This window comes from Balaenoptera ricei, chromosome 20 (genome assembly GCF_028023285.1).
Source record: "Balaenoptera ricei isolate mBalRic1 chromosome 20, mBalRic1.hap2, whole genome shotgun sequence".
NCBI classification, from domain to species: Eukaryota; Metazoa; Chordata; class Mammalia; order Artiodactyla; family Balaenopteridae; genus Balaenoptera; species Balaenoptera ricei.
The window spans coordinates 18,140,636-18,153,719 of record NC_082658.1 but is presented as its reverse complement, the minus strand read 5'-3'; the positions used below and the strand labels follow the sequence as shown (position 1 = coordinate 18,153,719).

At 58.0% G+C, this 13,084-nt stretch overlaps 1 protein-coding gene across 6 annotated transcripts in view; it reads left to right on the top strand.

Annotated features, from left to right (window-relative positions):
- SRCIN1 (SRC kinase signaling inhibitor 1) overlaps positions 1–13,084 on the top strand; it is a 68,088-nt gene extending 55,004 nt beyond the window's left edge. The window contains exons 20-23 of one of the 6 annotated variants that reach the window (XR_009499598.1): positions 255–377; positions 1,271–1,669; positions 1,764–1,834; positions 2,744–2,827. Coding sequence is in view for 4 of the 6 variants with exons in the window: in XM_059907674.1 (XP_059763657.1) it covers positions 255–377; positions 2,744–3,328; positions 4,189–4,335; positions 12,016–12,150 (990 nt within the window). In the remaining 2 variants the exon portion in view is untranslated. Of the gene's footprint in view, positions 1–254; positions 1,670–1,763; positions 1,835–2,743; positions 3,329–4,188; positions 4,336–12,015 lie in introns of those variants that run through there. The other 5 variants (XM_059907675.1, XM_059907674.1, XM_059907676.1 and 2 more) reach the window with 5 other exon arrangements.

The window sequence follows — 13,084 nt, the reverse complement described above, 5'->3', positions numbered from 1 at the left end:
CTAACAAACTCACCTATATACCTTGACCCCCTCCCACTGCTGTAAGTCACCCAGACTCGAGTGTTCTCAGCACCCCTCTCCAAGAGGCTGAAGACCTGGACCACCAGGGCCTCTGGTGGCCAATGGCCATGGTGAGGGGCCAAGGAGTGCCAGCCCAGGCCACCCCCTCCCCATGAGTGCCTGGGTCAGAGCCCAGCACCCCCATCCTCCCTGTACCCCCTCCTCCAAACCTGCCCCCACCTTCTGCTCCCCAGGTGTTTGAGAGAAGCTCAGTGTCTCCCCTCCCCCCCACGCCCTGCCGCCAGCCGATCCCCACCTTGCTGTTCCCCCAGGACCCGGGGCCTCCTGGGGGCTCAGCCCCGGGCCCCACATGGAAGGTAACGGGCTGCCCCCCACCTCTCACGGCGCTCTCTCTGCCTGTGCCTCCACGCTTCCTCTCCTCACTTCTCACGCTAACCCGCTAGAACCTGCCAGTCACATCCCTGAGTCCCGCCACTGCCACGGCCTCACCCCCTCCCCCGCCCCAAGGACGGGTGCATCACCCTTCCTTCCCTCTCCAGACTCCAGCAGCCTGGTACCTGGTGGCCCCCCTTGGGTCTGCATTTCCTTACAGGCTTGATTCCGGGTCTGGCCTGTGGTGGCTTGGGTATTTTGTTCCTATCTGCAGCCAGAGTTTAGGTCTGGCCCGAAGCCCACGTTTTGTCTTGGTCCAAGATTGGAGTTTGGATCTTGCTTGTTACATGACTTTAGGCCCAACTCAAAGTCTGACACTGTCCTGAGCCCTTGCCTAGTCCCTGCCCCCATCTCCCCTACTCTGCTGCCTGTGCCAAGTGGGGGCTCTTTCTCCCACTAGAATCTATGCCTTGCACTGGGCACCAGGATGCCCAGGAGGAAGACTCATTTACAGCCTCTCTCCACCCCATGGCCCCATCTGGGCAGAGAGCTTGGGATGGAAGAAACCCATGCCCTTCCTTGGCTGCCGGTTCTGTCTTTCGGCATTGGGAGTTTCTTCCTTCTCTCTAACTTCAGTCCTTGCTGCTGTCCTGCTGCACTTACTTCCTTTTTATTTTTTCTTGGGAATTTGAGGGTGACCTGCTGTCTGCACCCCAGGGGGCTGTGCTTGGTTGGGGAGGGGGAATTGCGGGGCGGTGGTCTGGGAATCTCTCCCTCTGCCCAGTTAGGTTGTAGCAGGAGGGCGTCTGCTCTGCAGAGGGGAGCCTCCCATGCACGCACGTGTTCACCTTCCTCACCTGGTTCTCTTGGCCCACAGTGGGTTCTGTGCTGGCCGCCACCTGATTTCTAACCTGGCTTGAGGCCTGGTGGTGCTTTGGCTCCCTGGCGGGGGGAGCAGACAGGCACCAAACGAGTAGACAGTGCTGTCTGCTGGGCAGAGGATGGGCACAGAGCAGTCCAAGGAGCCGTCTGGGGGTGAACAGTACGGCAGGGCTGCCCCAGGCTGGCTGTGCCCTCGGCACCTTGGCCCACTGCACCCAGCCACTGCGCCTTTCTGGCCCTGGAAGCCAATCCTGATGGGGTCCAGTGGGCAGAGCCTCTCCACTGGCCCTTTGGGCTGGCTGCCCTTCTGCATCCTGAGGCGCCATCGGGCAGTGGAGCCGGGCGGGCATGGGTCGCCCTCTCTGCCTTCCCAGTCTGCACCTGCCACATCCAGGTAAGCAGGTGGCAGGGCTGGGTGGGTTGCCTTGGGCGGGGGGGCTGGGGGTCCCTGCTGCCCCCCCCCCACATCTCCCCATGGCTCCTTTTAGTGGAAAGAGCACTGGACTTGGAGTCAGACTGCCTGGGTTCAAATCCTGGCTCTGCCACTAGCTAGCTGTGGGTAAGTGACCTTGGGTAAATTACATGACACCCCCCCACCTCAGTTTTCTCATCTGTAAAGTGATGAGAGTAGTAGCCATTTCACGGGCAACAGAAAGGATTAAAGATGAAGGCGTATATGGCAGTTCCTGGTATAAGACTCTGCTCAGAATTAGACCAGAATTCACTCAAGTGGGGTAGGGGTGACTGGGGACCTCTCTCTGTGCCCCCACCAAAGCCAGAGCCCGGGACGCTCACACAGAGGCAGATGCTCTAGCTTTGCCCAAGCCTGTGCAGCAGAGGGACTTAGCTGAGCCCCTCCCGTTGTGACTGTGAAGCCGTCAGAGAAAGCTCCGGAAGTAAGGGGTAGGGACCAGGAGACTCTGGCCTGAGATGAGGATGGCAGACCCACCCTCCGAGGCCAGAGGCCAACACCTGGTCTCCACCCACACGGGGCTGCGGGTCTCGGACATTCAGTTCAAGTCCACAAATAGCTAATATCTATCGAGCACTTACGCCGTGCCAGGCATTGTTCCAAGCAGGTGCCCACTTGAGCTCACTTCATCTTCCACCAGCCTCACGTTATTGTTACTCCATCGCACAGATGGGCAAACTCCTGGCAGTAACCATGAGAGCTGCTCTCAGAGTTTAACATGGGTGATGAGAAGTAAACATGTGTCTGTGCTTCTAGGTAAACTGGCATCTTTGCCAGAAAGTGGGAGACCGTAGGATGTGGTGGAAAAAGGCCTGAATCCTAGTCCCAGCTTTGCCTCTAACTTGCTGGGTAAACTCAGTCAGGACCCTCCCCTGCCTCGGTTTCCCCATCTGTGAAAGGAAAGGGCTGGGCTCACCCACATGTGACCCCCCATCCCAGCTCAGGGTGCTTTGGTTGCAGGGATCACACTCTCCCTCATCTTTCCTGTCCCCGCAGGCTGCCGCAGGCCCCAGGCCCTTCTGCGTCCCCCGGATCATCTTGACAGAGTGTGCCCCCAAACCTCCCTCTCCACCAGAGGCCAGGCTTGAGGAACCCGGTCTTAGGACAACCCCTACCCCACGACCCCGGACCCTGGCTGGCAGCGGGAGGGGCTGGGGTAATCCACGGGCCCCTCCAGGGCTAATGGCTGAGGTTTCCCAGCCCAGGAACAGCTCGATGCTGGAGAAGGAAGGGGCGGCTCTGAAGAGACTGGAGACAGGGAGCTGCAGCCCAGAAAAGGAAGGAGCTGGGGTCCCCTGTTCTCGGGCACCTGCCCCAGACAGGACCCAGGAGCCCTCCGCTGCCGAGACCTACCCAGAGGAGACCCTCAAAGACTCTGGACACGACGCCCAACCCTGCAGCGGGGAGAGCAGGGGTCAGCGTGCTGCTGGCCTGGGCTGCACGGGGCGCGGTGCCACCACCCAGCGGATGGACAGCCTGGAGGAGACGCTCCGGGAGCTGGAAGCCACCCTGAGCCAGATGGGCACGGCCCCTGCCGCGGGGTCCCCTGGCAGCCCCCCACCCCCGGCCCCTGGTCCCCAGGTGGCTGCCTCCTGCCCCGTCCTCTCCTCTTATCTTCCGGCTCCAGTCTCAGAGCTGGAGGGAGTGGGAGGCTGCAGGAGCACCACGGCAGCCCCCTCCTCCCACTGGCCTTCTCTCAGCCCCGCCACCCTCCTGGGAGCCCGGTGCCAGGCTGGGTTTGCAGGCAGAGCCCCTGGCAGGCTGGGAAGCTGGCCTGCCCAGGGATCAGCCTAACCAGCCGTGGCGGGGACCAGGGCCTCTCCCCTCTGCTCTGTATCTGTAAACCGACAAATAAAGTTCTTTCCCCCTTTTCCATCCCCACACTCCCCTCCTCCTCTCCTGTCTGACTCTCTCTGTCTCTGCTGTTTCTCTGCCTGCGCCTCTGGATCCCCAGAACCCTTCCGGGCAGGCCTGGTCCCTGGGGTGGTTCAAGGGGGCTGGACTTGTCCATCTCTAGGGAGACTTCGCCCCCATCCTCCCATTCAGAGGAAGATGTGGGCCTGGGGCTGCCAATCCTACTTTGTCTGCCATTATAAAGACCCCTCCCCCAAATCTCAGGCACGTTCTCTCGGGCCAGGGGTGGTGGTGGTGGTGGTGCCAGGGACCTTCACCTTAAAACTGGCTCCCCCAGAAGGGCACCAGCTGCCCCCGGGCTACTCAAGGAAGCCACCAGGGTTCTCACCCAGGAGCTGTTGGGAACCTGGCCGGGGGCCCCGTCCCCTCTCCTGCAGGGAGGCCTTAAACCTGGCCTCAGAGAGTGGGCCTGATTCCTGGGTGGGGTGTGGAGCCAGGGAGGGCTCTCCAGGTCTCAGAGGGCCCACTGCGCCTGGGGTGCCTGTGTGATCCCACCTCCAGTCCTGACCCTGTTCCTCTTCCTGCAGAGTGGCGGTGGCAGTGTGCCGCCCATGAAGGTGGTGACTCCGGGGACCTCTCGGCTGAAGGCGGCCCAGGGCCAGGCAGGCAGCCCCGACAAAGGCAAGCATGGCAAGCAGAGGGCCGAGTACATGAGGATCCAGGCCCAGCAGCAGGTAAGCCTGGGCACCACGGGGGCGGGGCCTGGGCCCCATCCAGACCCCCTCCCCCTCCCCACTGGCAGTGCTGTGTGCTCCTGCTGTGTGCTGGTCATCTCCTGCCAGTATTCCTGTGACCACCTTCCTGCCGGCGGCCCAGAGAGGTCCTCCCTGCCAGGACTGCCCCACCGGTCCCTTAAGCCATCTTCTCCTTCCTCTCTCCAGTCCCAGCGCTCAGGATCTGGTTCTCAGCCAGATGGCTCCTTTCTCAGAAGGCCCCTCACTCAGGACCAGAGAGGGCTGTCTCCTCAGCCGCTCCTGGACAAGACCCTGCTGAGGCTGGTGGCCCCGGGGTGTGGAAGGGGCCTTTATGCCTGTCTTCCTGCCACTCCACTCCCCGCCTCTGCTTCCTTCCCTCTGCTCTCAGGTCCCACCTGCTCTCTGGGGTCCCCACTCTCATCTCAGCCTCCCTCTTAGCTCTTAGACCACCTCCCAACTAAGGGAGAAACCAGTTTTGCATCTGCTTTTCAGTCTCGTGTTTGGGTTGCAGTGTGGTTAATGGGGAGGGGGAGAAAGGGGAGAAGTACTTCGGCCCCCCGGTGGGTGCCGTAGTAGTGGTGGAGGCGCTGCACCCTCTTTCAGATTTAATTAGTGGGCCTGGGACGGTATATAGAGTTGACAGCCTCACCCGTGGATGTTTCTGCCCTGTGGCTCACCTGTGGCCTGGTCGGAAGATGCAGATGGTCCTCAGGCCTCGATGTTTAGAGAGACCTTTAGTGCACTCATTTGGTTCAGTAAATATTTCCGAGCAGTTCCTGTATGCCAGGTCCATTCTGAGTGCTGGGTGGGAGTAGGGGTCATGCAATGTCCAGATGCTGTGACTTGAAGAAAGTTCTAGGCTCAGAGGCAGGAGGTGAGAGATGGGCAAGTCTAGCCACCTCCTTTATAGATGAGGGGAAAGCTCAGAGAAGGAAAGGGACTTCCCACGGGCCCACAGCAAGGTGGCATTAAAGCCAGGACTGGGACCCAGGGATCCCAAAGCCCTTCCCACCACATGGCTCTGCCCAGCCCTGGGCACACAGGCCTGCCTGCTGGTCCTCTGGAGAGTCCAGTGGAGACGGGCCAGCCAGGCCCCTCACTAGCTCCCTGCTGGCCACCCGTCTTCCTCATGGGTCCCCAGCCACATCCTGCCAACCCCACCCCAGCTCTTTTTCCTGCCACCACCAAGGATGAGTTCCCCTCATCCTGTCCAGGCTGGTCTCTCTTCGGTGTCTAGAACAGCTGCTGACATTCCCGGGGTGTTCACTTGTGCCAGACACACACATTAATTCATTGCACACTCACTACTCTAAGGATGGGCCGTATTATCCCCATTTGACAGATGGGGAAACTGAGGCTTTACCCAAGGTCACAGGGCTGGCAAGTGCTGGAGCAGTGTTCAAATCCAGACTGACACCCCGCCCCCCACCCCTTCACAGAGTTGCTTCAGCCTCTTCAGCGGGCGCCTCCCTCCTCTGGAATTATGCTCCCCACCTCTCACCCTGACTCCCAACTCCCCCAGCACCCAGCTCCTCTACCTGTTGCCCTCTCTCCTACCCCTCCAGTCACCTCCATCGCCTCCACGCCCTCTCGTCCGTTCATTCCTCAACCCACCCCCTCCTCCTACTTCCTTCCAACCTCACCCCTGGGCTTGGCTAGGTCTCCAGTGGCCTCCAAATGGCCTCTTTGCACCGTGCTCTACCCACCTCTCTGCAGCGTGTTGGGCACATACCCTGCCCCCCCTACATGCACTGGGGGGCCGTGGGACCCTCGCTCCTTGGCATCCTCTCCTCCCTTGTCGGCCCTCACTGACCCTCCTGGGCAACTCTCCTCTGCCCCCCTCTTCACTCCTCCGCGTCCATCTTCTTCCACAGCCTCTCTGCTCCTCACACCACGTGCTCCTCTCCTTGGGCACCAGGCGCCATCTGTCCCTGCCCAGGTGTCTGTTCTGAGCTCAAGCCTGCCCCCGCTGCTCGCTGCTCGCCACTTGGGAAAGTCACCGGCCCCGGGCATGCACCTACGCTGAGGGGTCCGCTGAGCTCCCCCCCTCCCTCACCTTCCCCAGCTACATGGTGCTCCTCTCTTCCCACGTGACTGGTCTGGCTGTATCTCTGTCACTTTCACTTTTCTAGAAACCTTTCTTTAAAAAAGCATCTTCTCTCTAATGAAGTATTACACGTTCTTTGCAGAAATGTTTTAAAGTAAAGAAACGTTATAAAGCAGCAGGGGAAAAAATTATCCTGTGCCTCGGTACCCCAGTGCGTGCCCTTCTAAGGTTTCCCTGCAACTTCTGTGACCCCTAACCTATCTTCCCAGACCTGCGGGGTGGGGAGGGTTGTTTGTAAAATGCGGATTTGATTTTATCACTCCCCCAGCTTACAGACCCGTGCCCTCCAGCCCCGGCCGGGTAAGAAAATCAAAACTCCCTCACTGGCCGCCCTGGCGCTTCATGACCAACCTCGGCTCCCTCAGCCCAGTTCTCCCTGCCCGCCCCCCACCCCCGACCCCAGCCCCTCCATTTGCTCCAGTCACCCATATCACCTGGCCCTCCATCCTCAGGCCAGGGCACCGTTCCATCCCAGCTCAGTCTGTGACCCTGGTCAAAGTCCTCTGCCTTCTGAAGCCTTTTTCCTCATCTGTACAATGGGGACGAAAACCCAGAGGCCGGCTTCTGAGTTCATGTAATATAATACCGTGTGTGGGAAAGAGCTTCGAAAGCCACAGAGCGCTCTCCAAAGGGAAGGAGTCGCCACCATGCTTGGCTGCACTGTACCTTTGTCAGGGCCAAGGGCTGGACAGAGGCCTCTCCTTCATCTCGGGGTTCTGACACTAGGAGCTCGAAGCTGCCTTGCCAATGATGAGGGGGAGGGGAATAGAAGTGCCAGGACCAGACAGAGAAATCGGGGTGGAGGAGTGGAGAAAGTTCCGAGAGGGGGTGCAACAGTGCCTGATACCACAGAGAAATCAGAGGAAATGATTGGGGAAAAGCTCTTGGATGTTGTGCTCAAGATTCAGGGGTGGGATGAGAGCCAGATTCTCAGGGGACAAGGATCAAGGGCTTGGTGCAGGCATGAAACTGTGGACACCCCCTCTTCTACTAGGGCTAAGCAACTGTTGGACACCTAGTGTATCTCCTCCATTGGTTCCAGTGAAGAGACTGTAATGAAGGGACCAGCAAGAGATGCTGAGGCACCCAGGGACCAGTGAGAGCAGGAAGCTGGACCTCCCTGGGGGGAGGGGTCTGGGGACATAGGGTTTAGGGAGTCCTGTGAGAGCTGGACAGTAGGTGCTATAGTTATGGAGGGCACAGCATGCCAGCGACATGGCACCAAGTGGGGAGGGAGTAAGGAAGAAACTTTACCCCCTCTCTCTTTCCGCCCTGTCATAATCCCCAATGGCCAAACCCAGCCAAGCCAGCCAGCCAAGGCATGGCGGGGTCAGCCAACCAGGGTGCAGAGCAGGGCAGAAATCAGATCTGGGGATGGAGAGGCAAATAGAAAATAGCACCCCTCTTCTGTACCAATTTTAAGTATCTTATTTAATCCTCGTAACACCTTTATATCTTTAAAAATATGTGCATTAACCCTTTTGTCACTGCTACATCCCTACAGCACCTAGAACAGTACTTGGCACACATAGGCACTCAATAAATATTTGTTGGTTAGGTGAAGGAATGAATGAATTTGCCACTGATCAGGCCCAATCCAGGTGGAACTAGACAATGCAGACTTGAAATGTTAATATACTAATGATATAATAATAATAGCTACCATTTATTGCCTGCATCCTGAGTGCAGGCATTGGGCCTCGTGCTCTGTGTGCATCGTCTCACGTGATTCTGGTGCTGTAGGGACTGTTATCCCTGCTTTGCGAGTAACGACATGAAGACCCAGAGGGATACCTGCCTCAGGTCACACGGTTAGGAAGTGGCAGAGCTGGGACTTAAACCCAGGTCTGCCAGATACAAATTCTGCTTGTCCTAATGCTGGATTCTACTGCTTTGCTGGGAAGCATAACTCCGTGGGTGCCGCCAACCCTTGGGGAGACAGCACTCATGACGGGAGCGCTGTTGACAACAACATTAGAGGAACAGTGGTGGGCCTCACATGTAGCAGTCTAAGCGGTTTTAGCTGCACATAACAGAAACTCCAAAATGGCTTAAACAACAAGGAAAGGTATTAGCTAACGAAACAAGAAGCAAGGAGGTTCCAGGGTTGGGGAATTCAGCAGCTCAAGGACATCAAGACCTGTGTTCCTTCCATATTTCTGTTCTGTTGGCCAATCATCCCACCCCACCCGAACACATCTGCCTTCATTCCAGGGCTCCTAGGCACACAGATCATTTTAGGAGCAGGAGAACCTTCCCCAGAGGCCCCCAAGTGACCTCCCCTCTCTACTCATTGCCTGTCTCTAGGTCAGTCACTGGCTAGGAGAAGGGAACGGCTTGAATTGCCATAGGTTTTATCAGGACCCATTCCCCTTGGGCTGGGGGAAGCCGCACCTCTTCTGCCAGCCCAGTGCCTGATTCAGGCAAATAGCTAGGAAGAAGGGCACGTGGGGGCTTCCCTGGTGGCGCAGTGGTTGAGAATCCGCCTGCCAATGCAGGGGACACGGGTTCGAGCCCTGGTCTGGGAAGATCCCACATGCCGCGGAGAGACTAGGCCTGTGAGCCACAATTGCCGAGCCTGTGTGTCTGGAGCCTGTGCTCCGCAACAAGAGAGGCCACGATAGTGAGAGGCCCGCGCACCGCGATTAAGAGTGGCCCCCACTTGCCGCAACTGGAGAAAGCCCTCGCACAGAAACGAAGACCCAACACAGCCATAAATAAAATAAAATAAATAAATTTATTTAAAAAAAAAAAAAGAAGGGCATGTGGGCAGGAGGAGGTGGCCCTGGGAATGGCCCTGGAGGAGGCACCAACAGGGTCGGCAGCACCAAGATGACCTACGCTTGTGTGGAAATCTATGCCTCGTAGCCCGGAGGGACAGGTCAGCAGGCTCGGGGCGCAGAGAGGGAGCTAGACTCTGGCCCACAGGAAGGGGAGGGGTGTGGGGTTCAGCCCTTTGGGTCTGGCTAACGGTTCCAGTCTCCCCCAGCTAAAGCTGACCATCTATGAGGTTTCTGCCTGTCACAAAGGTGGCAAAGCTCTGTTTCTCTGGACATAATTAAGAGCAACGGGGGGAGGACTGGCTGGTGACACGGAAGCAACGAGAACCTTCAGAGACAGCAGCTGTGCCAGCTGAGAGCTCTGAGCAGCACAGGACATGCTCACTGGACACAGTTGGACATGCTCCCTCAGCTTCAGAAAAGTGGGTTTTGGACGCTGCTGCGGCCAGTCTCCCGGGAGGGAAGATGGCCTGAGACGTTGTTACAAAACAAATGCTCACAGAGCAAGTATAAGAGGTCTCCATGCAGAAGGGGGGTATCCACGTAAGCCGGTGAACGCTGCTGCTTGCTGAAGTTTAAAGGCCTTGCACCGGCTGTAGGAGAAGGGGGACATCGCCTAGGCGAGGACACATCACCTGAGTGAATGCAGGAGTCAGGTGGCGGCACAAGCCGGAAGGCAGGTGTTCCAAAGACCAAAGCTCGGAGTAGACCGAGGCTCTTGACAAATGCTAAAGGGAAGGAATGGAAAAAGCTTTTAACTAGAGAGGCGAGCTGAGACCAAAGAGGACAGCCAGGAGGGAACCAACAGCTGGCTTGGGACGCAGTGGGATGTGAAGGGACACAGGAGAAAGCAGGTGTGCTCCCCTTCCACCTGGCTTTGGGAGAAAGAACTCTAAACGGGAAGTGATGGGCGGGGAGGGGTGGGACTGGAGCCCAAAGTAAGTGATAAAGGAGGAAGAAAGCTCTTGGTTGTCTTTATTTCTTTTTAATTATTTTTTAAATTAATTTATTTATTTCTGTTTTTGGCTGCATTGGGTCTCCGTTGCTGCGCACGGGCTTTCTCTAGTTGTGGCAAGCGGGGGCTTCTCTTGTTGAGGAGCACGGGCTCTAGGCGTGTGGGCTTCAGTAGTTGTGGCACGCAGGCTCAGTAGTTGTGGTGCACGGGCTTAGTTTCTCCGCGGCATGTGGGATCTTCCTGGACCAGGGCTTGAACCTATGTCCCCTCCATTGGCAGGCGGATTCTTAACCAACGGGGAAGTCCCCTCTAGGTTGTGTTTAAATGAGTCTGTCTCCAGGCCCAGGTACCCGGACCCTGCGAACACAGGCCATGCCTGGCACGTGGCACTCGGCAAAGGGCTGAGTGGTTGCTAGGATGTGGGGCTGTGGGCCTGGAACCCCTCTGAGTAAGGAATGAGCAGCCAGTCACGACGAGAGGCGTTAGAAGACCCAAACGGGGAACTCTTGCCTAGATGTTCATAAAGGGGGAAATGTAGACCTCAGACTGCAGTGTGGTGAGCATAACCCACAGCTGGATTGCTGTGCACGTGTGGAGGAAGAAATGTGAGCAGCAACCTCAAGGGCGGGTTCACTGTCAGCCAGTCAGGTACATACGGTCTCCTTGGTTCCCTTCCAGGCTGCGGGAGGCACCGTCTGGGTTTCCCCCTGCGGAGCGTCTGATAGGGGCTGCCCAGCAGCTGGGCGATAGTGTAGGTCGGGGAGAAAGGGCGCGGCCGTGCGCAGACCCGGGCTGCAGGGGGCTCTGACGGTGAGCCACAGCACTGTGCTTCTAGCCCTCTCCCCGTCTGTCTTTCTGCATCAGGATGGGCCGGTAGCTACGCAAGGCCAGGAGGGACAGTGGCTACAACTACAGGGAGGAAACCTGGTCTATGGTGCCCTAATCGAGTGATCTCAGAGTTAACTGTGCAGCGGGATCACGTGGGGCGCCTGCCTAAAATGCAGATTCCTGAGCTCACGCTAGAGATGGGACCCTGGGGCGGGGCCCTGGAGTCTGCATTTGTGACAGGCCATCACCTCCAGGACCAGTGTAAATGCAAGGGGTCCGCTGGAGGTGAGGAGGGGGCACGGCTGTTTCTGTCAGAGGTGACCCCTGAGTACCGGACACGTCATGAGGGGGTGACCTCCCGTTACCCACAAGGCACAGCTCAGAGCTGGACGAACACTTGCGGGGCAGGAGGCGGCGGGGGGAGGGTCTTTAAAGAAGCGCCCCCCCAGGAGGACACGCTCATTCCTCAGGTGCCCCTGTAAGACCTGCTGGGGTTGGAAGGGGCCCTGACTGGGCTGCTGGCCGCTTGGGCCCACCTACCCCCAGCCGGGGCTGCCCCCCTCCCGCCTCCCCTTTGACAGCTAACATTTCACCTCTTCCTCCCTTCTCCTGCCCTCTCCCTGCTCCCCACCCGGTCTGCTCCTGGTCCGTGTCCTGGTCCCCATCCTGGCCCTGGGCTGCCCTCCCTTGTGCTTCTCTGGTCTCTGTCTCCCGCCTTCTCTCTTTCCTATCAGTAACCGTGGACCTGCCCTCCCACCCCAGGCCCTCTGTTCCAACCCCGTGCCCCCTTTCTGCTCCTGCTGTGGCCCCCCTCCTCCCCTGTCTTAGGGGACCACTCACTCTCTCCACATCCTCCTCTGATTTCTACTGTTTGCAGTTAATTTTCTCTTGGATTTGTGGAGATTTTTCACTTTTTGAAACTGTAACTGGGGGCCAGCGCGAAGGCTCCCCTTCCTGTCTCTGACCCCTGACCTCTGTTTTTGTTCCAGGCCACTAAACCGTCTAAAGAGATGAGCGGGTCGAATGAGACCTCAAGCCCAGTCTCAGAAAAGCCCTCGGCTTCCAGAACCTCCATTCCCGTATTGACTTCCTTTGGGGCGAGGAATTCTTCCATCTCCTTCTAGAAACTCCCTTACCCCCCACCCCCGCCTGCCCCCTCCCTCATCCCTGCCATTTCTCTTCTCGGCTACCCTTCATCTCCACCCCACCCCGACACCATTCTCCAGACCCCCCGAAGGTGGCCCGTCCTCAGCTCTCTCTGCCCATCCCCTGTTGGTGTTTTTGGTTTTTTTAATGATTCACTTTTAATTATCTTTTTTTTAAAAAAAAAAGAAAAAAAAGAAAAAGCAAACCAGTAAAACTAAAAACCAAAACATGACACCTTCCCTTGATTTCCTCTTCCAGAATGGCACACTTCCTGTCATCATGCCTCCTTTTCTCTTTCCCCACTTTCCCTCCCAAGTCCATCCTGAAGTTCCTGCACCCCTGCCCCCACCTCCCCATCTCCCACACGCTCCTCCCAAGAGCACTCCAAGCAAACTCTGCGCAGTGGAGGCTTGGAGCAGACAGACACCCCCTCTCCCCTTCCTCAGAAGCCTGCCTGGAGGAAAACCTGGACATTGGACCAACCCCAAAATCAGGCTGGAAAATGGGACGTAGGGAGACTTTGGCCCTGGAGGCGCCCCACCTGTCCAGCCTCGGGATGTGACTCAACACCGCTGCTTCTCTGCTCCCGTCCACTCACGCCTGGGTGGGCCTGGAGTCGAGACAGACGGGCTGGAGAGGGAGGCCAGAGGTGGAGGGGCCTCAGGGTGGTGTGAGGCCGTGGAATCTGTGTGTCCTCGGAGAGGAGCTGGCTTCCCGGGACCACCTTCCTGTGGTGCGGAGCTGCCTGGCTGGCGCCGATCGGAGGCAGGGGCACCTCTGGACTGCTGGCTGTGGGTGGTGGGTTGAGCAGACAGCCTGACACTGGGGACACTGCCCTGGGAGAGGGCAGCCCCGAGGAGGGGTATTTGGTACTTTTAGTTTCCTAATTTAGCACTTTAAATGGCATTAACT